At 32.6% G+C, this 25,535-nt stretch overlaps 1 protein-coding gene across 11 annotated transcripts; it reads left to right on the top strand.

The window, feature by feature from the left end:
- Positions 1–210: 210 nt before the first annotated feature.
- On the top strand, positions 211–24,719 carry LOC105321391 (synaptosomal-associated protein 25). Of its 11 annotated transcripts, none has more exons than XM_034467490.2 (9): positions 212–370; positions 4,230–4,361; positions 14,768–14,809; positions 19,144–19,192; positions 19,738–19,855; positions 20,124–20,255; positions 20,613–20,757; positions 20,904–20,986; positions 23,501–24,719. In XM_034467490.2, the coding sequence occupies exons 2-8, from the start codon at positions 4,260–4,262 to the stop codon at positions 20,967–20,969; spliced, it is 654 nt and encodes a 217-aa protein (XP_034323381.1). In that variant the 5' UTR covers positions 212–370; positions 4,230–4,259; the 3' UTR covers positions 20,970–20,986; positions 23,501–24,719. The 11 variants fall into 11 exon arrangements, with proteins under 11 accessions (XP_019919990.1, XP_034323381.1, XP_011417980.1 ...); XM_011419678.4 differs by having other exon boundaries at positions 22,159–24,719; XM_011419686.4 differs by lacking the exon at positions 19,144–19,192 and adding an exon at positions 16,617–16,665 and having other exon boundaries at positions 22,159–24,719.
- Positions 24,720–25,535: the final 816 nt, after the last annotated feature.

Raw genomic sequence — 25,535 nt, 5'->3', positions numbered from 1 at the left:
GAAGTGTCCCATACCACCTTAATGAATTGATTACATCCTGGCTTCTTGTATATAATGCACTTTTTAAAAAAAATATATGATCATATATAATTTACTTAGACGCTGAAAATGAAGAAAATTTTTAATTACATTATTTTTCAAATCACATCGCAATAAATCTAATGAAATTGTTCTTCTTTTAGGATAATAAAAATCACATGCTCAGATCAATAAAAACTTTCCGGATATCCGTACTTGATGGGTTCTTTCTTTCAGAAGAGGATGACGTCAGGATATTGACAATATTATTCCGTCGAAAACGACAGATATTTGGGGGCGGAATATTTCTTGTTGTATCAAGTTTATGTATTCTTCACTTAAAACAGAAAGGGTAAGAAAGAAAGTGTATTTTTCTGTATGTAATTTAAGAAAAAACTGATGAGCAAGAGGAAACCGTTTGATTTCTATTCGGGAGTAGTCGTTCTTTGATCTCGTCTGACATTTGTCATGATTTGGGATGTGACATGCTATCACAAATGAAATATTGTATTGTGTACGAATGAATCACTGGCCTATTATGGGGTTGTAGTAAAAGTTATGAGGTAGAAAATAGAACACAGCAATGTTTTTGAGTACAGAGGTGGTGTACCATGTTGCCCTGTAGCTGTATATATAATCGGATTTGGTTCATTTGTTACCGGTTCAGTCATTTTGCAGATTGAAACGGTTTCGTCGTGTGCAATCATAGCCTATCCAAGTCTTAAATCCTTTTGTTGCTAAGTGATTCTTTCTTTAATTACCATGCATTAATTTTTATTATAAATCGCAATGAAATGATACACACGTGCTTCTCAAATGATACGAATTATGGCAATGGTTTTCTACCCCACTCATCACATGCTCTGACACCACTTAATCTATTAAAAATAATAATTAGCTTGTGCGTGTGTGATGAAACTTCCTTTTAGGAATGCACTTTTTAAACATGCATCATACATCACACAGAAAGTTTGAGAGATCTGGCAAATGATGCTTCATCATAGTACATGTAGGTATACACATTGGTATGCCAATCCACTGCTATCAACTGAACTGGAGTACTGGCAGTGATTTTTTTTTATATTTTAGAATTCCTTTTTATATATAATATATAAAACATTACACTTTAAATGTACATGCATGTATATATTACAAGCAGTAATTACCTATAGTGATACTTAGGCTAAGTCAAATCTGCTCTTTTTAAAACCTTGAAGAGCTTTTATAAATATATCTATAGAAAACTTCATGGACAGGTTTATGTTTTCAGGTGGTAGCTCTAATGATTTTGATCTTTATAAAGATCTGCAAAGATATTATGCACATTCTGTGTCTATTCTGACTAAAATATGCAAATCATAGAAAAAAATATTTATTGAGACAAGCATATGGTTCATGATACATATTAGATATATATAGTATGTACAATTGATTGAGGCTGATTGCTTTGTTATTAAACACAAGGGCATGCAAAAGTGTTTTTTTTCTCACAGACATAATAAATTAAATGTTCCCAGTTCATGGTAATCAGTTAAAAACCAGACTCAACTGTGTTGTAAATGTCACATATGTGAAATGCAAATTGTATTAAGTTATCTGTGTAGACTGTGTTCGCTGTTGATTCAGCGATTGTATTTATTTTAGCCATTGAAATGGACTGCTGTGTATTGATTTACTTACTACAAACTTTTAGTTGGTATGAAAGGCATTTGGGGTTGTTTTTGTTTATTCTTTGCAATAGTGAAAATGTCAACATAAATCAACTTTATTCCCAGCTCTTTGATGTTGAATTTGCACCACTTTGATGTGGTATGGGAACCTCCATGTTGTGATTTACTATTTATCGAAACAAACAATAAAATCAATTGCAATTTCATAAATAGTTTCTTTCCAAATATTGTCACCTAACAGTGTGACGCAGTGGGTTAGAGTTTTCTCTATGAATCTGTATTCATGAGTTCGAATCACACTATAGATTTTAAAATTTTTACCTTAAGTTTCCGAAAATATTTAAAAACTTATTTTTTGGTTAAGTATTGTAAAATTCCAAATTTTAACCTGATAGAAATATTTTAATTATAATGAACATAAACCAACATTAATATTGACATATGTCCCATAACACCTTAACATATAGTACTTTAAGTAGAAGTACAAGGAAATAATTATAATCCATTGTCACTTTTATACTAAGGTTAGCTTCCTGTAGCATATCAAAATGAAAAGTCTGCATTTTAACTCAAGTGGACCATATTTTTTTGTTTTTAATTCAATAAGTAATGCATTTAGTGGTGCTTTTGGTGAGTGGTGACTCAGATAGTCAAGTTATTGTGTTTTGTTATCTGATATATATAGATTATAGAATGATTCATTAAATTCAGTAAATTCTCTGTGAGCAAGATTAAAATAATCTTGATACATGGAGGGAGATAATATGTCAGTTTCGTTATGCTATTTTATTTTGCTTTTCTTCTTCTCTTTTTCTTCTTGTTTCTTTACTAGTACATCATTGAAAGATTGAAATACATTTACATGTACATGTATTTCAATCTATCAATGAATATTTTTTTTTGAAAAGAACAGCCCATATTTATTTATGGTCAATGAAAAAATGTTTGTTCAAGAAATCTTGCATAATTCATATAACAGGAAATCTTTTGTAGAACATGATATATGAGTAAAAATTGACACATTATTTTTAGCATTTTCGAAACTAGAAGGAAAAAGTCATTCACTTAAACAGTGTGTTAAATTAAATACAAAATTGGAATTGTGACAATAGTAGATTAATATTTTACTACAGTCAAGGCAATGGGGGTAACCAGTACACAAATGTAACAGTTGATTAATCAGTGGATTGTTGTCTGAGTAATGTTCTGGTATTGCATTGAAAGCAAGAGAGTGTTATACATTGGAATCAATTGATAATTTACTGCATTATGGAAGCATATTCTTTTTTATTATTAATAATAATTTGAAGGACACTGATTCATAACCCTCTTCATAGCGTTATTGATCCTTTTATTGTTTGACACATCTGTTGGACATGGAAGGGGATGTTTAGAGTTTTTGATGGGGTGGGTGTTTTTAATCAATGAATAATAGATGCAGAGAAGGGGAGCCTGATTCTGGAATCTCACTTTCATTGATTTATTGACTTCTGTCACATTGAGTTATCAGCTATGTACATTGGAATCTGTCGTCTGCAACATTCTCCCAGCAGACGACCTCTGACTAAGGATGAATGAAGAGAGCCCTCTCATTCATATAAGGTGTAAATCTTGTTAGAAGTCCAGTCTCTTAATTGTGTTTACATGTGGAAAAGCATCAAATAAAAGATATAAATTAAATAAACATTCTGGCATGTATAACTGATTGTTTGGTGGGCTGCTCCATGCAGAGTTAAAGATTTTTACAGTGGGAGAATGAAACACTGCCATTGATTGATATATCAACAATAGTCTGTCTATCCTGCAGTTGATGTAAGTGAGATTTTGAACAGCCTTGTAGTTATACAAACATGTACAGCAGCTAAGTTTGATGATCAAAGAATAACTATTATATAATTATGTAACTTATTTATTGCTTTAACGTTCACTCTTGATACATTGGAGGAGGCTTGGCTCTCCAGATCGTTGCTAGCAGTACTTCTGTACTTTCACATGACAGGGAAGGGTATAGATTTATCATATTTTGTGAAGATATCTTTTGTCTGTAATTTTAGCCATTTCTCTTCCTCTGTTTCTCTTTTTTTGCTTTCTCGCTTTTAAAATTTCACACTTGGGACATCTGTTGCATCCAGATTTACTGTTGATGTACATGTAATACAATGTGTGTGAAATGAATTGTAATGAGAAAGAGGAAAAAAGTATCCTTGGTACATGTATTGTTTTCAATTGCGTATATGTAAATTTAGAATTCATTCATGATTTTCAGTATGTTTATTCTTGTATACGGAAATCTTTAATACCTGTAACAAATGTGTGACAGACAAGTAAATATCTAAATTTGGCCCCGATAGTTTATAAATTTGAGATTCTGCTTATTAGTTAAGGAGAAAGATTGACTTAAATATTGATTAAACGGATTTATGTTCATTCTTATACGTTGAATTCTAGATAATAAAAGAGATATTTTCTCTGTGTAATATTGATAATACACTGTAAAATACTATCTTTTGAAATGAACTTTCACATCTTTTTTGTTCACAGGTTCGAAGGTAAATTCTACAAACTGTCAAAATGTCGTCACCAGTAAACGGAGTTCCTGCATCCAATAGCGACGATGACATGCGTCGTGACCTACAGAACATACAGATGCAGAGCAACCAAGTCACTGATGAGGTAAGGGTGCACAGCTGAAATAAAAATGAAGAGTTTTGAAATTCGGCCTCAAGAAAGCGGTCAGGCCTTAGCGTTATTGCCAAGAAAAATAGGTTTTGAGCATTTAGGAAGGAGATTTTCCGTTTCTATATTGCCCCTGTCTTGAGAGCATTTATTAGTATCTTAGACCAAAACAACATTACATGGCATATCTATTGGAAAACCATTTGCATTGCCTGATGAAGTCCAAAAATATTCCTATCTGGAGATCTGTAAGTGGAACAGTTATTGATTATGGACATAAAAGTAGGGAATTTCATCCATCTCACGCCGAAAAGGGTGCTGTTTGAAGACTGTGAGCAATAGAAGTGACTCTTCAAGCCAGATTATATATTGATTGTTTGTCAAAAATAGAAAAAAAGATTTCTCATGTACCATTATCCTCTGTTAAATAGTTTATTACCATTCTGGCATCCTTTTATGCTAATGTTTACTCTAGACATGCCTAGCTATCTTTGCTGAATTTATGAATGTATTGTGTTATTGAAAATTGAATGAGTTAAGGCTGAAAATCTCAACCCGACTTAAAGACAGTAACAATATAACAGGGTTATCTCTCTTTGATTGCAAGCTTCTGTCACATTTATTGATTTTGACATCAAAGCATCGTAATGTCACCTAATTGAAATTTAAGGCAGTTATCGATGAATAAAATCAGAATACTAAGTCATTTAAGGTTATATGTTTATAAACGGAGGACAGATTTTCATCATCAAAAGTCATTAGGTGTTTTAGTGAGCAATGATGGAGTCTCAGTCAGTTACATGCTTTCTGATAAATTTTTACAGCAAGTTGATTCCCGATATTTTCAAAAATTTTCACCTGGAAAATAGTTTTCATGATACATATATGATTTATTTATAAGATGACTTTGTTGTGTTGAACTGCAATGTCCTTAATTTGGAACAATGTACCTTTCCTGTTCATGGTATCAGGCCCCGCCGTCACCAATTTTTTTATATCACTCAACTCATTCCTTAACTCAAATCCTTAAAGGAAAAGTGCAAGAACTTGAGGTAAAAACTCAGACTTAAGGCTGAGTATTCAAATATTTACTTGAGGAAAGTTTGTGATGGCGGGGCCTGATAGGTTTTCCACTACAATTTCCATCAGCAAGAAGATAATACAAAGATGTAAACATTCAAACAAACAATTTTTTGTGGGTAAGAATTTAAATACAATATAAAAATTGTACCAACTGACGTTAAGATGTATGAAAAAGCCATTAGAAGGAAAGCAAGCCTGATCCTTTTATTGACTAACAAACTAGATATATTTTCCTAGACTGTTAGTTACAAATTTTTTAACAGACTAAAACTTTGTGTGTGCTACTATATTGTTGTAAATTTTGCAACCCACCATTCAAAGAAACAGACTTCAATAATTAACTCGGATGCACATTTTATCTAATGATAGAGCATCATTCATAGGCAATACAAAATGGTCACATATTGTAGACAGATGTGGGAGGTATAATGAAGATGTGGTTGTCTGAAGAGTATTTATGTCTTTGAAAGATTCAAGAAATTTCTTTACAATGTGAAAATATAATTTATCAGCAAAATGGATATTTGAGACATTTTTAGCTCACCTGAGCCAAAGGTTTGGCGTCGTCGTTTTTGTAAACTTTTCACATTTTCATCTTCTTCTCCAGAACCACAGAGCCAATTTCAACAAAACTTGGCACAAAGCATACTTGGGAAAAGGGCTTTCAAGTTTGTTCAAATGAAGAGCTAGGTCCCCTCTAATGGGAATATAATTTAGAATTATTGAAAATTTGTTGGTATTTTTCAAAAATCTTCTAAAAAAAAAAACCCTTTTGGCCAGAAAAGCTGAAACTTGTGTGGAAGCATCACCAAGTAGTGCAGATTCAAGTTTTTAAAAATCATGATTCTTGGGGTTGGGTGGGGGCCACAATTAGGGGGGTGTAATTTTTACATTGGAATACATTTTTTACAAAACCCTTCTTTTTATGCCCCCTTTCGAAGAAGGGAGGGCATATTGCTTTGCTGCTGTCTGTCGGTGGCTTTGTCCACCAACTGTTTCCGTTTTTTTCTTTGCAGAGGATGAACATATTGAAATGAAATTTTGGTATACAGGTTTATTATGATATCTAAGTCAAGTTTGATATTGGGTACGATCGAGCAATTTTCGACAGAGTTATGGCCCTTTGACGTAGAAAAATTCCAGTTATTTGCAGATTCCGCTCATTTTCTTCGCAGAGAATGAACATATTGGAATGAAATTTGGTATACAGGTTTATCATGATAATTTCTAGGTTAAGTTCAATATTGGGTACCATCAAGCAATTTTTGACAGAGTTATGGCCCTTTGACATAAAAATATTCCAGTTATTTGCAGTTTCCACTCATTTTCTTTGCAGAGGATGAACATATTGGAATGAAATTTGGTAAACAGGTTTATCATGATAATTTCTAGGTGAAGTTCGATATTGGGTACGATCGAGCAATTTTCGACAGAGTTATGGCTCTTGGACATAGAAAAATTCCAGTTATTTGCAGTTTACGTTCATTTTCTTTGTGGATGTTTCCAAGGGAGGGGGGCATAAGTGTTTCACAAACATCTCTTGTTTTTTAAATCTTATTCTCAAAAACTGAAACATCAAAGGAGCTCTTTGTTTAACTTGAGAGTATTTGGAGAAAAAAATTAAAAATCTTTATAAACAAGATATACTATAGAGGACATTTTCTTATTCCTTGATTACATATTGAAATTACACACTTTGAACTATATACCAATGTGATTTTTTCTCCAATAAAAAGTTTAAGGATTTAATTATTTCTCTCTGAAGATTTCTGGAAGCGACTTGTAACATGGAGATGGTATGTCATCTAATGATGTGACTAACAAACTGTGTGTTTTGGAGGACAGTAAATTACCTACTTGGCTTCCTTTCATATGTCGTTGATTATTTGTATGAGCTCAGGGAGGTTTGATCTGCTGAATGTTCCTGACACTTCATTTGTCCAATTACTTTCCAACATCAGCAGAATCAGTAACCAAATTTAGTAGAGGAACAAAACCGCAAGGTTTTAAAAAGATATACTCTAAGTCAGACATATGCTACCTCTTTGCACCACTATTAGTATTTTTTTAAAATTTTAATCAGTGAGCTTCTTTAACTTTATCATTCATTACATGTACATGCAGTACCATTACGTTACATGAAATCAGTGACACAATCTAACAAAGTACAGTAAGGTCTTTTTTTAGTATTAATGTGCATGTTATGGCCTGCGTTATTCAACCATTTGCCCTTATCCTCCAAAAACAAATCGGGCACTTTTTGACATATTTATGCATACGAAATTACACTGCATGGTTGCTGATGTTAAGAAAGGACCTGTCAATAAAAATGAGCCGCATGCAATGGATAGTCAAAGAATTTCTATGATGTATCTATCTTAGGAACCAGAAAAATTATGGAATAATGCGAAGAAAAAAAAAATCACTTACTTTTATATGCATGTGCTGCATTTTTAGATAACAAATGCTTCTAAGGAACAAATCGACTGGTTTTTTTGCAGATTTCATCATCTTCTGCTGTAAAAAAGGCCAGTCACTTTAAAATGGGAACAAAAGTTATGCAGGCATGTTGTGTATATTTTCTGGCTGATCCCGTTCATCTCTGTTAATAATGCATGTTTTGGGTGTATTTGAACAGTAATTCCTTGTAATTATAGTGTCATGGGTAATCAAGTGAAGAACTTTTAGACAATATCAACTGCATCAGTGGCATTGTAAAACCCATAGACTCTGGGGGCCTTAGGTCATGGCCAAAGAGCATCCGTTTGTTTTACATACATCCTTATCTTTACTTTTGGAGGCAGCTCTATTTGAAATAATGCTGCTCGAGCTGCACATATCCTAAAATATTAATGGATCAGCGGAATCTTGCTGGTCTTCAAAGCCTGTGAATTCATTGTCAACCCTCTGTTTTATCTATTAATTCTAAAAATAAAACAAGAAAAGGAAATTGGATAATTTCAGCTTCAGTCAGTTTTTAGTCTCCAATCTCTTCATCCTGTACGATATTGACACATTTCTCCCATAATGAGACAGACACTTAGCATTGCAGCAGTTAAACAAGGAAAGGGTGCAACCATATCAAAGACTTTCCTACAGAAAAAGCGGCCCTAAATAAAAGCCAGAGCATTGATTTATCTGACTTACCTATAGAGCTAAACTCTTAAGGATATTGGAAAATTGCTTTGAATGAGAGGTGTAGGTTAACCATTTGGTTGAGCCTGCTTTCATGTGTAAGATGTAGAGAGCAATCTCCCTGTGGTTTTGTGGTCAAGCTAGCCTAAGGTCCTAATGATAAAAAAAAAATAACTTCCAACTTCCATCAATTAAGACACCTTCCTACACTTGCTTTAATTTAAACTATTACAACATATTTTGAATTAGTATTTTATAAAAAAAAAAATTTCATTGGATTGTTCAGCACCATTCCATTTTTACCGGGTTTTTTAAAAAATCCGGTTATTAAAATGGTGAAAAGGGCGGGCGGGCGGCTGCCAAAAGGGTACCCTCATTGTACGGATAACTCCTCCTACAGTTTTCAAGATAGGAAGTTGTTCTTTTGCAGATCAATTGTACATATATCAGAGGTGTGCATATTGCTAGGATTTTAATTTCCGATAATTTATGAAAAAAATACCAGCTTCTGAACTTAGTCATTTTTTGGCAAAATATTGCATATAGGGTACCCTCATTAACATGTTCATTTCTGTGAACTAACTCCTATGGATAAGAAGTAAAGATTTTGGGATGTTTGATTCTTGTTGTTTTCTTTCAAGCCAACAGCTTTGCAGTTTTCAAAGACAATGACGGTTTTATAATTTTGCAGTAAATGAAATTTGAAAATTTCCATAAAGGCTCTTTATATCTAAATATTATGTATTAAAAATGATATAAATGGCTTACCCTCTATTAGTTAAATATTTTGATGTAAAAGAAAATTTAGCCAATACTAAAATACATATATGAGGCAGAATATGAAAATATCACATACATCATTACAGTCAAACTTTGTTATCTCAAACTAGATGGAACCGTTTAAATACTTTGAGATATCCGAGTATTTGAGATATCGAGGGTAAAATACTTAAAAGATAAGTGGTTGGGACTTACAAATCACTTTGACATATCCATTGCATTCAAGATAACAGTGTTCGAGATATCAAAGTTCAACTGTGCTTCTTTAAAAATTAATAAAGAACATCAATTAAAAGAGGATTTATTAAAATCTTGACTTTTTTGTGGTATTTGTTGTCACTACATTTTATGCCAGTGATCAATATTTTAGTATTTATTCAGCATCTAAATGATAGCAATGAGCAAAAATTAGTGCAAGATTTTTTTTAAAGTTTATGGCAGAAATTTGCAAGCTGTTAAAATGCTCCTGATTATGTAATCAAGATTGTTGTTTGACCTTGCAAAGGCCACGTTGTGTAAAAGTAAATTCATGGTCCTGTGAAAATTTGGTCACAATATTCCTTCTGTATATTATTAATAATCAAGCTATCTGTTTAATCGGTTTTTTTTAAAGTTGCTTTTTGATTATGAAAGAATTAGGTCAAAACAAGGAAAAAGTGGAACATAGTTTATGCACTCAGATGTAATCAATAAAAGGTTAATGATATTTTATTTCATAATATCTGTTCATGACCAGGATGAACATTTCATTTTCATAAAATCCAAATTTTTTATGAAAGCAGTATTTCCAGAACTCATATTCATTAATAAAATATACTGACTATTATGTTCCACTTGCACTGGCCTCAATATTGTTGCAACTCCAGTAAAGTTTGTCTTATTCGAGGGTGGCGTGATGTAGAAATGTGCCCTGTTCTTGCCAGTTGGCACTTTGGGGATTACCATACAATTTGCATCTGTTGTCTGACTGATGCTACACAGGAATTGCACAATACTTGACTCCTCAAGTCTTTGTAGATCAATAGTCATTGATGCAGCTATTTAATTGGGGAGGGAGCGTTAGCTTAAGCATACGCTGGCTTGTTATTGGATTAGAAAGCAGGCTGCTGTGACATCAAGTTTGTTTGTCTTATATTTAAAATCTATCAAAGGAGTAAATGGAAATTTAAACACCTGTCAATAAGAAAGTTTAATTGGAGAAAAAGTGTAAGAAGTTATAGTTCCAAAACTAGCTAAAAGCTTTGCTTGGGTAGACTGTACATGGATATTTATGATATTATCCAAGTGAATATGTGAAACGGAAATCATCACAAGACAAGTATGTGAATTTTAAAGACAAAACAATTTATGAAAATTGAGAGCTTAAACCTTGGTGGATTTTTTGTGGATTTGTGATCGTAACTCTGATCCACATGAATGATGACAAGGAACCAGTGGAACAGACTGAGGGTGGGGAGGGTGGAGAGAATGGTCAGATCACCCAGGAAACGCTGGACAATGCCAACGTGGAAGTAGGTCACTGCAAACATTGGGCTTTGTACAAAAGTCTTGCTTATTCACTCTAATTTTGCCATGGTTTTCACTTTACCTTTTTAGATCATATTTGAAGTCACAATTCTCTAAGATAAGCTTCTTGGCTATATTATACTTGGTGAACTTGAAGTAATTTTTAGAGTTAAAAAAAGAATATCAAAGTAGCTAGGTTGTTTAGAGTTGTCATTTGCATGTGAAAGAGTCATTTTACTGAATTACCACTTTCAAAATGGAGCATCTTCCAGAGTTTTGCAACTTTAACAATTTAAGGTTGCAAAAATTGGTGCAATTCTGTTTAAAGTTAAAGCTCTTGCTGTTAAAATCAATTAAGAATTTATTTTTAAAATAATAGGGAATTTGAAAATATCCTTGTTCCAGCAATCATTGAATGAAGAAAAACTATAAAAATGAACAGGTCTGGCCTGACTTAAGTACCAAAAGAGACAACAACATATTAAAGTCTATTGGCAGCTTCTAGTTGTTTTGTGTGGAAATGTAGTATTTAAGACAGCTATACATTAAAGTGCTCTCTGCTGGCAGATAATATTCTCCGCACTGGATGCACTCTTCTAGTGGAGGCTGAATGACTATTTTGGTCCAGAACAAGCACCTGCTTAATTTGTCCCTGGAGCAGGAGGTGACAGTGATAATTCTCCCCACAGATATATCTCAATACACCCTGTCAAGCTTGTATTTTGCACAGAAGTCAAACTCAATATTGTTGGTGATTAATGGCCTGTTTTCAGCATCTTCATTTGACAACTTTGCATTTTTTTTTCTGGGTAAAAAAGTTTTCTCTGACAGTTGCTCTTTTAGCAATCATTTTGTGGCTAAATCTCTGAATCTTTGTTTTTTTTGTTTTGCAATAATTTAGTGAAGCAAATTAATTTAGAAAAAGCCTTTTGGTTCATTCAGCTAAAAAAAATTTACTTAACTGCTGCAAATTCAGAAAGGCTAAATTATTATTGTTATTGCCAGGTAATAAATTACATGGCCCCAAAATAAGCATAGAGTGATATTAGTTAAGTTTTTAGCTCCAGCATTTGTCTATCAAAGAAAAATTAGGTTCATAAAATATACCTTATAATGCTGCTGGATTGCTTTTTTTTGGATAAATGCTTTAAATCTGGACATAAAAAAAATGACAAAATGTTCACTTTTTTAGCCTGTTGCATCTCCTTGTGTCTGAATGCTTTTAGGTTTTTTTATAGGACAGGATTTAAGGAGTTAGAAGGTGGTGTGCGGCCTGATTGATGATCGGTGGTAGTGTGGTTATAATTAGTTGTGATATTGATTAGGATTCTATATCACAAAGAAGAAAGATATATGCTCTAGGGAGCTCTTCTAGAGATTTAATGCATTCTTGTGGAGTTCAGACTTCATGTATAAACCCTACAGACATAAGCAACTTTTAATACAACTAATTATTGTCAAATACAAGGTGATGAACAAATCCAGACAGATTCAATATTTGGAAATGAAATGACAAGCACAGGGTGATGGCACAGTATGTAAGTCAGCAGATTAATACATAAAGGAACAGTTAGTGTGGAATTCTGTCCCATTTTTCTTCTGTTTTCTCCTTGACCTTGGCCTTAAATGAAATTTTATGACATTGATTATTCTTTTAAAGAGTGGGAGATAATAAAGGTGTAGGAAGATTGAACAGTATAATGGTGCTTTGGAGACAATTTACTGGCACTGAAGTCTTAAACTGTGGATGAAGCAGTTCATATCGACACTAGGTTGCAATCTTTCACACATTAAACATGGGTATAATCTTTTAAGGCCACTGATAATTTTATGAGATTCGACACTGATACCAGAATTTTTCCATACTTCTGGGTTAAGAAAAGTACATTGATATAAAAAAAATTTCTTTAAAATTTTAACCTATTACCAGTGTCTCATTATTTCCAAAACCTTTCAGTTTTTAAACTATTCTTACTTTTGTTTTGAACTAGGTACATTATGACTTTTTCCAATGAAACTAAAGAATCCACTTTTTCTAGGAAGATTTATGTTTTTAGATTGATAAATTTGTTGTCTGTAGGATAAGGCCTGTCTCAACTTTTCATATTAACAAAGTCATCTTCAATGTTGGATAAATTTTAACCAAACTTTTAAGTCATTTTGAGACTGCTAGAAGTTTTATTAATGCCAAAGGAGTTTCTGTATACAATGGTTCATCATAGCAGATCTACAAATTGTCAATTAAGATATGGTCTATAATTGCTTACACTGTAACAAAGAGACCGGGATACAGTGCAAAGCAACACTGTAACAAAGAGACTGGGCAATAGTGCAAAGCAACACTGTAACAAAGAGACCGGGCTACAGTGCAAAGCAACACTGTAACAAAGAGACCGGGCTACAGTGCAAAGCAACAATGTAACAAAGAGACTGGGCAATAGTGCAAAGCAACACTGTAACAAAGAGACCGGGCTACAGTGCAAAGCAACACTGTAACAAAGAGACCGGGCTACAGTGCAAAGCAACAATGTAACAAAGAGACTGGGCAATAGTGCAAAGCAACACTGTAACAAAGAGACCGGGCTACAGTGCAAAGCAACACTGTAACAAAGAGACCGGGCTACAGTGCAAAGCAACAATGTAACAAAGAGACTGGGCAATAGTGCAAAGCAACACTGTAACAAAGAGACTGGGCAATAGTGCAAAGCAACACTGTAATAAAGAGACTAATATAGTCTAAAAGATTAAAAGTATTTACACAGCAACACAACTCAGCTATAGTGTATGTGTGCTCCCAAACACAGTCACTTGTAGTTTAGATTAAATACAAACACAGATATAAAAAAAACTTATGTTTTACATGTGATAATATTAATATAGGTGCTCTCACTTTATAACATTTTAAGAGATATTTGTAGTACATAGCACTATAACAGTAAAAGTTTTTACACGCAGAACAATAGCGTATAAAGGTGCTCGCACACTGTAACAATACAGTGTTCAGGTCCCTCACTCTATAACACTATGGTTTACAGATGCTTACACACTTCAACATAAAGATTAAAATATAGTGTAATTGTGCTTACACAGTGTAACAAAAAGATCGAGATATATTGTGAAGGTTCTCACTGTAGCTATGAGACTGAGATATATTCAATTCATAGTGTAAAGTTTACACATTGTAACTAAAAGACTGAGATATAAAGTGTAAAGGTTCTAAGACTCTATGACAAAGAGATTGAGATGTTCATTTTTATGGTATTCTACTATAACTAAGAGACTTTGATATATTCATAGTGTAAGTGGCATACTTACTGTAACAAATGGTTCTCACTCATTGTAATAAAGAGACTGAGGTACATAGTCAAAGGTTTCACACACTGAGAGACTGACTTGTATAAATAGTATTAAGGTTCTTACACACTGTAACAAAGAGACTGAGATATAAAGTGTAAAGATTCTCACACACTGTAACAAAGAGACTGAGATATAAAGTGTAAAGATTCTCACACACTGTAACAAAGAGACTGAGATATAAAGTGTAAAGATTCTCACGCATTGAACAAAGAGACTGAGATATAAAGTGTAAAGATTCTCACGCACTGTAATAAAGAGATTGAGATATAAAGTGTAAAGGTTCTCACACACTGTAACTACATTGTAAGAAACTGAGATATGAAATACAAAGCTTTACACACACTATAACTTAGAGAATTTGAAATATATTAAATTTATAGAGGAGTAAAGATGTTAACCCCTTTACACAGACAAATATAGGGTTTATCTGTTTGCATACTGAACATTGATAGAAACCAATTATAGTGTAAAGTCATTTGTACATGAATTACATTGTATTGCAATTGATATATATATTCATTAACTTTTATTTTATTTTTCAGTCCTTGGAGAGCACAAGGCGAATGCTTAATATGTGTGAAGAGGTAAGAACTGACCAAGATCATTTAGATTTTGCTTTGTGTAAGTAAGTTTTTGAAGATCATCTAATAGATGAAACAAAGGGTCTGAGAATTTGTTAAATATTAATAGAGAGATTACTATTTATATCAATTTGTTACTTAAGTCAGCATAACAATGTAATTTCAGTCAAAGATAATGAAACATTCAACAAATGTAAAAAATGAAATAGAAATTACATTCAGATATATCAAATAGTGTTTATTAATTAATGAGTAAAGTTGTCAAAGTCAACAACAACCTCGAAATTAGCAATTTTATTAACCTTAGCTTGAAAAATAAAGGAAAACTGATTTGATATTGATATGATATAAAGTTCTAATTTTTACCATTTTCAGTCATCATAGTAAAATTCTTGCAAAAGAATTTGATGCAAATGAGCAAAAAAATTCAGGGTTCGTTAAAAATGTCTGTTTTCTGAAGAAGCTGAAGTTCTCAGTAAATGAGATAGGCTATCCAAGATTTCTAGCTTTTGATCAAAAACAGAGGACATGAAAGTTTTATTAGAGGCTTGTAACGCACAATGTTCGCAATCTGTAACATATTTTATTCAGAAGAAAGGCCCGCTGGAATGTCAGTAGAAATCACAGAATGAAGCCTCTCTAATTCTCTTTGAAACCAAATCAAGAACTTCGTTGTGAAATATTCATTTCACTTTTATGAGTTGTTTTTAATACAGGATTACATTTTCTGATATTTCCTGTAGCATTTATTAGATTATTTTTTGATAAGAATCAGCTATAACTGATTCCGGGAGATCAGATAAAGTGTGAGAGGATTAGTTTTAAATGTCATACATGTAAGCTAACAGAAATGGTTCACTTTTATGATTTTGGACAGATTCATTTTTTATGTGTAATGTGAGTATATTTACAGAAGCAAATTGATTTCATCTTTTTGGTGTTATGATTTTTCCCCTGAACTCCTATCAATGACTCTATGAATAATGTTTGAATTTTGTCGGAAAATGTTTGATTCTGTTATGATGCTCATCTCTCTCTCTTTTTTAAGTGAATTGAAATCCAAGGCATAAGTAATTTTTTTTAATGCAAACTTTGAAAATTACTTTCATTTTAATGATCAAATTCTATCCTAAGTCCTATGAGCCTTTGAATTTCTTGGAATGGTAACTACATAAATTCATTAAAATATTGTTCTTTTATGGGTGTTTTTGGAAAATTTTATTTCAAAGCCAGTCCACTTTTACCTTGAAAAATGATTTTTTAAAATGTTTTGTCATGCAACAGGCCAAAGAAGCAGGCATTCAAACTCTTGTTATGATAGATGAACAGGGAGGTAAGCAGAAGAGCCTACTTTTATTGGCTGTTCTGTTTGTTAGACACTTGATATGTATTAGTTGTTTTTGTCACATTCACAGTTTGAGTGCATTTTAGTATATACTAAGTTTTATGGACCGTGGTTTGTGATTTAAGTTAAGATTGTATATGTACTGTAGAAAAAATATTTGTTTCCATGTGTATATAAACAGAAATTTATAATAACACATTGAAACAGGTATTTTTTAATACCTTTATGTCTCAATGTTACCCACAAGGGAATGGCAAAAAATAAAAATTCACAATGGATACCAAAAAATAAAACTGTAAACAGAGAGTAATGAAATTGTTTATGGATTTGTTTGTGCTTAATAATGAGACATTAATTGGTAAACTTTTGGCCAGAAAGCTGCTGTGTTAAATCAGATTGTGAATTTTTGTGTAGGTTCTTGAATGTGTTGATCCTCAATGTTTTCTATCCTCTGTCCTCATTTAGAGTAAGGAAGCAGGAATCAAAACATTAGTAATGCTTGATGAACAAGGAGGTAAGATTACCATGGAAACTAGACATTGTGGTGGCCGTCCCTCTGCTTACGTGTAGACACACACACAGTTCTGTGCTTTTGGAATTTCGATGTTCATTTCTTTTTATTAACTTATAAGAGGTCACAGTCTGATATAAGTCAGTTTCCATTCACTTATGGTGCTTATGCAGTTGGATTTTGATCAGACTGATGGAAAGTATATATATATTTTCTTATCAAAAAAATACACAGTACACATTACCTGTATATATGATTAAAGAAAAGTCAAAATCTCTTAAAGATTTTGTAATCAGGATTAAATATCTACAAAAATTATACGATAACTTAGTAATTCCATTTGAAACTTCACAAATTACTTAAAGAACGAAATGCTTGTTCATCACAATTAGGATACACCAATCAGAAGTTACAAGTAAGGTTTGGAAATACCTGTATATATAAAAAGAATTGAACATCTCTTTGACTGAAACTATTTTTTATAATGATACCTGATCCTCAGCAATGTGTGAATTTACTGTAGGATTATCCAAAAATTATCCATAATTTATTTCAAATTGGCATATTGTCATTGGCTTAATTTGATTGACACAGTGGTATCTGAGAGAACAGAAACAAAATATACCAGTACCTGAATGTTAATTCCACACTACAATTTTATGATTTATCAATTTTACAAAAATTTCCATCTTTCATATATGTTTTCCATTACAACACAGTTTTTGCGAATATGCTAATTAACTTCATAAATTGCCTGGACACTGTAGCTGAAGCTTTTTTAAATTACTTTATATTTATCATATGAAAAACATCTTTAGGATCATGATAATACAAATGTACTGAATTATAATGTAGGCTGAGGATCAGAGAACCTTATTGTTATTTTCCAAAGGCATACAATGAACTGAGTGTCATCTTCGTATTAGTGTGATATTGTAATATACTACAAGTATAAATTTTGTCTCTACTGCCAAAGTATAACAGCCTGGACATATCAATTAAAGCAGTGAAGTGGTAGCTGTCCTGATCCATTTTGTGATTTAGCTTTTGATTTTGTTGGGGTTTTTTTTTTCTTCTTCTCTGTGTTGTAAACCTTTTGTTGATTTTCCTTTTTATATCAGTAAGTACTTAAACCATAAAAATAAGAATACTTTGTAATAAATTGCTCTCCAAAATATGATATTACAAATATACTGTTCATTGGTACTTTTTGTGATAACGAAGTAGTAAAGGATATAAATTTATGGAAAATTTTATACCAGAACCTACCCTATTAAACAAAACCATATTAATTTTGAAAATCTAGTCGGTAATGGAGTTGCCAGCTTCTGGTATTACATGTACTGGGGTTCTTGGCTAGGCTTCCCTGTCAAAAGGGAATAGGGCTTGAACACATACATGTACATGTATAAACCACATATCAAAAATGAGAGATTGGTGCATCACAGATTGCACACTTAAAGATTGATGTATGGGACATTTGTCTGAGACCTGTAATAGCCCTGGTAAACTACTGGAGATTTATAACAGAGAACCCAAGCCTTGTTGAGGAATTACCCATCTTTCTTCCACTTCCCTTCAATATGAACCAATCATGCATTTCTCCTGGAAAGGAAATGCACTTTTGTGTGAGAGTTTTGTATGACTTCTGCCGCTGTGATGACCCATCATGAGCCGTATAAAGTACACCTGATTTAGGTACTCCAGCTCCACAGTCTGTCAATGCTTTATCACTGGCATTCATTTGTTCTAGTAATGAAGCAACTATTTTCGGCCTTCCGGTTCCCCGATTTGGTTGCACTGACTGAGTGATTATTGATTCTGTCAGTGGGGACACTAACGGTGCAGGAAGTCAAGGGAAGGTCCCCTTCGCTCACAAAATGAAATAAATCAAAGGAGTAGGATACACTCGTTCCTCTGACCAGATTTTTCATATTTTTTATTCAGAAAGTCCATAAAGCACCATGAATAATTGACTTCAGTTGGAGGAATTAATACAAAGCTTGTTCTTTATTTAGTAATTATTTCTATTTTTGACCATGCATTTTGAGGTCCTTAACCATCCCCACCCCACCGTACCCCCCCCCAAAAAAACAAAAAAAAAAAACAAAAAACCAATAAAGTTAAGGATATTTTAGTCTTTCTTTTTTTCCATTAAGAAGATAACTCTGTGAATAGGAATAAGAAAAGTCTTTGGAATAATTGTTAATGTTTCGTTTTATAGTCTAATGGCCAAAGATTCTACTTTTATTTTTAGAAAGTACATTTTGCAAACAAAAGTACTACATTTTAACTGCACATGTATAAACATGCATATTTGTTCATTACATGTAATTGGTTAGTTGTTATGCTTTTTATTAAAATCTTTTTTATCTGTACCTTTTTCTTTTTTACATACACCAGCATATTAGATTTGGGTTTTTTTTCTTTTTCTTTTGCATGTTGTGTAGATGTTGTCATTTTATTTCTGAAATCTTTCAGTCTCAAGACGTTGGCATTAAAACCATTGTTATGTTGGACCAACAAGGGGGTAAGACAGCATGTTTCTGAGGCAAGCCGGCAGTGCATTTCATCTCATGTGTTACTTTAACTAACTGGAAATTCTAACATTTACCCACACATTACATTCATATGTTAATGAATTGCTCATGACAATTAAGTTATCCCCATTATCCTCTTGTTGATGGTGCAATTGTATGCACATCCTTCTACTTATTTAGCTCTTCATTTACCAGTATATATATTTTTGTAGCACATAGAAAGTTAACAACCATCAGAAATATATGTACATGTAATATATTTGTGTAATGGGCCTCTGAATTACTTTCTATTTCACATGTTAGGCAGGATAAGAACTTAATTCACTAATGCATATGGTAACTGGAATACCAGTCAATTCTTTTCAACTCTAAAACAGTGCATGCTTGACGTAATTTCATTATCAAATCAATTTAATGAGATATCTCTTTAATCCTTATATTTTTAAATCTTCATTTCTTAGTACATGTATTAAAACAACAACCTCCTATAATAATTCTGTTTCGTTTTGTTGATTTCACTCTCTTCATTAATCAGAACAATTGGATCGAATTGAGGAGGGTATGGACCAAATCAACCAGGACATGAGGGATGCAGAAAAAAACTTGGAGGGCCTGGAAAAATGCTGTGGGCTCTGTGTGTTACCATGGAAACGGTAAATATCTTCTTTATTAGGTATAAACACCTCTTGTGTGAAATCTCATGTCTTTTTTTAATCATTAGCAGATTGCAATAACATAGTTTAAGTCATCCATGATTATTTAATGATCAAACGATCGAATCTTATGAATATAAGAAGTTATACAAGAGCATAAATAAATCATACATATTCACCAAAGTAGCTCGGCATAAGTCAAAGTTGTTATTCCACTTCTCTTCTCCTTCAAAAACTCCACTGTTCAGAGATTGCCTTTATTTGACAGAGCTAAGAACTTTGAGAGAGGAGGTGACTATGACAAGACATGGAAGGCCTCTGAGGACGGGAAAGTAAACACAAATGGACCAAGAGTGATAGTGGGGGAGAACGCTGGACCCCAGGGACCAATCATCACCAGGTAAGGGAGATCACTGGGTACATTCAGCCATGTCTGTTTAATTGTTTCTTACATGTCAGTATGATTATTTGGTCATTTGTTACCTGTTGGTAGCGCTTGCTGATATTTCATGAAATGAAGATTCAGTGAAAAATTTGAAGTCCCAAACTGTCTTTATTGTTCTAAGAATATCAGTTATTTTAACTTGATGGATATTCATATAGCTTCATTCCCATATGCAATGTATATACCTTTGAAATATCATGCGTTTGCTGTAATATAGCATGGTACATCATTAACATTGGGACCCAAGGCAATAGATGAATACAATTCACTCAGTACATGCTTAGTTTTTTTATACTTTTTTTGTTTTGATAGGATAACTAATGATGCTAGAGAGGATGAAATGGAGGAAAACCTGACGCAAGTCAGCGGCATGCTGGGTAATCTGAGGAACATGGCCATTGACATGGGCAGTGAGATCGAGTCCCAGAACAGACAGGTCGACCGCATTAACAACAAGGTCAGTGTCGCAGCACTCGGCACAGAGTGTATCAAGACTTGTTTGTATCCTTGTATGACTGTTATATATATTATGGTCCAATTCAATTAACATTTCACCATTGACTAATTGCTTCATGTCTGTTTTGCTGATCTATCTTTTTATAGGGAGGATCCAATGTGGAGCGTATTATTGAGGCCAATAAACGAGCCAATCTTTTGCTTAAAGATTAACAACAGACATCAACAGTGTATATATGCATTATATCTCTATGGTGTTTTCTTCTGTCCAGATCACTCCATTTTATACTGCTTCATTGATGAGATAATCTCTAGAAAAGTGATGCTTGCCTAATGATTAATGGGGATTGCAAAACTGTAATCTTTTTTAAATGGATTTAAAGATATTGTTCATTAAAAAGAAAATTCTGTCTATTGATTTGTTAATGTATTGTGCCTAAATTTGGTGATGGGTTGTTAAACGAACATTGATTAATATTTGTACCTTTGGCTATTTCCTGCATATCTGAAAATTTAAATGTAATTGAACTTGAAAACATGAATCAATAAAGCAGTACTTTACTGTAATTTCTTAATTTGTGTACCACTCATTCTTTTTCAGTGGCATGATTTTAGAGACAATTATGTTTTTTTTTGTTTATTATTTTAGCATGAAAACATGAAAGGAATATGTACCACAAAATTTGACACGTTTTATCAATTATAGACGTATGCATCATATTGTACGTATTGAATTATAACACATACAAGAATGGTCACTGCTGGGTGAGATCACGGTCAATACAAAAGATGGCAGATGTCACTGTTGTACATGTTCCTTGCGTGTCTTCACGTCTAGCATAGGGCAGGCTGACCCTGATATCATTTCTGGCCGAGTTTGGCAGATTTCAGACACCTACTAGATGTCAGTTCAACAGCATCTTTTCAGTTTTGATTGGTTTGCCTCAGCACATTTTTTGATATCCCTCTATTCTTTATATACATGTACATGTGTTTTTCATTATGCCTATAAATAGATTAGGTTATGTGTTTTTATCAACACATCAATTAAACAACGTTCTGGGTATATGATAAAATTCCAAATTGGACCTTCATGTATTCAATTATGCATGTACATTATAAGATTTATTGTCAAAACCTTGTTAAGCTATTTGAGAAAATGTTAGGACAGTAACCTTGAATTTCAAAGAAAGGTATAAATTAAGAATTTTCCAAAGTTTAGAAATGGAGGTTATTTATCTTTTCTGAAATTGTTAACTTCGAAGATTTCATGCACACTCAAAATTCAGGATGAATTTAATATTTATTTCTTGTTTATTAGCCAGCAGAAAACTTTGAATAATTAATACCTGCAAATATTTGGGTGTTGAGGCCATGATAACCTGTAATATTTTAATTCCAGACACAGTCGAATGAATCTAGGATTCAGGAAGCAAACCAGAGAGCAAGAAAGATCCTAAAGGATAACTAACTCTTACTGTTGATGTTGCATTCCTTTCATTGATTGTTTTACAGTAGATAATGTCATTATTTTCTCTACTTGCTGTGTCAGTATATTTCTACATATTCATGTAACAATGTTTAGATCATTAGGCAAACCATTTCATGTTCCAAGTCATGTCTGACATATGGTCATTGTTCAGTGCACAATAGTTGTGATGCAGAATCTTGAGTAAGTTACGGTTTTACTTGGAGCTGTCCCTGGGGTAATAAGGTCAAGTCCCTACCCCCAGGCTGAGGGGGTATGGGGGAGGGGTAGTGCTGTTTGTGTTTTGTTGTTTTTGTGTATAAATTTCCAAGTCTTTATTGAATGGATACACATAGATTAAATAAAATTCTTCTACAACTTTGGTTACATATAAATGGTAAATTTAAAAGAAAAAAATTGGATAAGAAAAAGCTGCAGCAATGTTATAAATAGTAAAACAAAGCAAAATCAACACAAAAAATACATGCATCTATGTGGGTCTAGTTTTTGTTGTGAATATAAATGTGTTTTCCCAACAAAACTCCTCAGTTTTATTTTACAAGGGAAGTATGTATTCTCGATTGTTAAATATGTAAAAAAAAAAAAATTAATATTGCATCAGGTATTTTGGAATTATTAAAGGCTAGTGTTTAAGAACTGCTTTAATCTAGAACCTATCATATTCTTTAATTTGATAAACACATATCGAATAATTTAATTTTCTTTCATAACAAGCTGCATATTGAATATACATATACTTCCCTTTGTATTTTTGTATTGATTTGATAGTTGCCTTTTATTTTCAGTAATTATATTCAATCTCAACTGAAAACATGTCTTCTTCAAAATCCTTGATTTAAAAAAAAATTGAACAAAATGACAAGATGGAAAAACAAATAAAAAGATATATGTTTTAAAATTACATAAAGCCAGCTGCAGAAGACATTTTAGCCTGACTGTTATATGTAGTTGGCATGTTTTAAATTTTGAGGGTTTTTTTATCAGTTGAGAAAGTTTCAGACACATAATCTCTCGAAATATTTTAAATGCAAATTTAATTAAAATGGGGGGTTTTTTTTAAAGACAATATGCTATACTTTTCAGAATTGATTCTTTATACATGTATTTTCATGACTTGAAAACATTGGGGTTTTTTGGATTGAAAGCAGTGGTTTTTATTTTGTGTCTGAAACTTCACACTAGATCTGTATAGTCTGTGTTTTTCGTTGCAATGCATGGTTTTTACCTTCTTGTTTCTTTTATTTTTGCACCACAGGGTACTCATTTGAACGATCGTGTAGACGCAGCCAACAAGAGAGCAGTCAAAATTCTTCGTGACCAATGAAATCTCTCCTTTTACATGTTAAACAAATTCTGTGCTCCAAGATGCCAAATCAAAAATTATGTTTATAAAACCAGTCTGTTAAGGGACACAACTCATGAACAAACTTTATACAAAAGATTGTTAAGTACGACTTGCTCCATCATTTGATTTATGAGTTTAAATTCATTTACCATTACATGAATCGATGAACGATATCTTAAGTTTTTGCAAATTTCTCCAAATATGTTTCACAGATGTGATACAGTTAAAAGTACATTTAGCTGATCAGTATCAAATGAAACTTTCTAAGCAAGATTATCATCTGTATCTGTTTACTGAGTTAGAACTATACTGGTATTTGTTAGACAATTTAGCTTCCTTTTTTCTTTGAAATGAAATAGATTACCGTAGTTTAATTATTTATATTATAGACATTTATCTATCAGTAAAGTACAGGTACCTCCATAAGATATGTGTTGTTGCTGTTGCATGCATAACTTTTCTGTGTCCTGAAGCTTCATTTATATAAAGTTCATGTGGGGCATACAATGTGCAATATGCTAATTCCAATTACCGTATAATTTGCATTTTTTCATCTACGATGACTATATCAATCAGAAATAGGATCAGGTGATAGATTTAGAGTAGTCACCCACTCCATCTCATGCAAATGTCAAGTTTGTTTTATTGTAGATGATGTCATTTTTATTTTTTCATTCATGTTGAACACCTTGTGGTTAGATAGTATAAATTAGATTATGCAAACTGTTGTTTTGCGTGAAATCCGATTTATCATGTAAAAGCTCAGAATTGCCGTATACGTTACAGTATGTAATCATGAACAACATAAAGAATCGAAACATTCAATTACAGATGTAAAATGTACAGAACTGTTATTTAGTATTATTATTATTTAGCAGTACTGCATCTGTATTAAATTTGTTCACTATTTATAGATGGATCTTTTCAAATATTGTAAAGTTTGTGATAAATTGCTGCTTGTTATTATAAAGTATCTCTTAGTAAGAACTTGACATTAAATAGATTGGTGATCCATAGAGGTGCATCAAATGAAAAGCTGCTTTCAAATACTATGTAAGAGAACACATTTTTAACACTATGATTTTATGTATACTCATGTTATAAAATTAAACATTTCATGATGCAAGAATTGTTTTTGTGATGTTTAAAGTTGGTTGAGTGAGTTGGGTTATCTGCAATACAGATTGCATAAAAGACAACTTATGAACTGGTTCAGCCTATTCTAGCTAGATAAGTTATCTCTTCAGCTTTTCACAATTTTCCAATCATCTCATGTCTGATTTTCATTCCTATACAGTAAATGTACATCAGCTGATATGTACTGAAATCATGGGGGCTTCGACCCCTAGCCCCCATTTGTCCAAGGATCCAATGCCCCTTAACTAGCTGCCCAAATTAATCCTTTCTTAATTTTTAAATCTAATGTTTTCGGGAGAAGGAAAAATCTAGGGTAAGGTTGGGGGGCTACACTATTGAAGCTTTTTCTTATCAACTGACTGGGTTTTCTCACACTGACAAAGTTTTAATTGCTGTACAACATTTTTCATGCCTTTGGAAATTTAATTACCATTTTTTGTTCTAAAATAAATATGTCATTATATTTTTTAAGACGTTTTTTTTTTGCAATTTCTGTAATAATGACTTTATTAATAAAAATTATATTAAGGTGGAATAACACTCCTGGAAAAAGTCAATCATTTTAAACAGTAAATTATTTCATTATAAAAAAAAATAATGATGAATAAATTGTACAATTATGTCAAATAAGTGAAAAATTTGTAGATTGGGGATAAAAATGAATAAACAAAATCAATTCAGCATGGAACAACAAAAGCCCCTACCGGATTCGAACTTTGAATGTACAGATCACCTTATCCACTCGGCTATGGAGTAAATTTCATTTAGCTGTCGATAAAATCTTTTAACGAGGCCGGGTCTAATTTGT

The sequence above is a fragment of the Magallana gigas genome, chromosome 6 (genome assembly GCF_963853765.1).
Source record: "Magallana gigas chromosome 6, xbMagGiga1.1, whole genome shotgun sequence".
Classification (NCBI taxonomy): domain Eukaryota; kingdom Metazoa; phylum Mollusca; class Bivalvia; order Ostreida; family Ostreidae; genus Magallana; species Magallana gigas.
This window is presented reverse-complemented; position numbering and strand designations above follow the sequence as displayed.

Bases quoted from the DNA above. Each gene is read 5' to 3' on its own strand.
- LOC105321391 (XM_020064431.3), top strand. From the start codon at position 4,260: ATGTCGTCACCAGTAAACGGAGTTCCTGCATCCAATAGCGACGATGAC. The intron at 19,856-20,123 runs GTAAATATCTTC...TTTATTTGACAG, and splicing joins TGTGTGTTACCATGGAAACG to AGCTAAGAACTTTGAGAGAG. The intron at 20,758-22,158 runs GTCAGTGTCGCA...TTTTAATTCCAG, and splicing joins TCGACCGCATTAACAACAAG to ACACAGTCGAATGAATCTAG.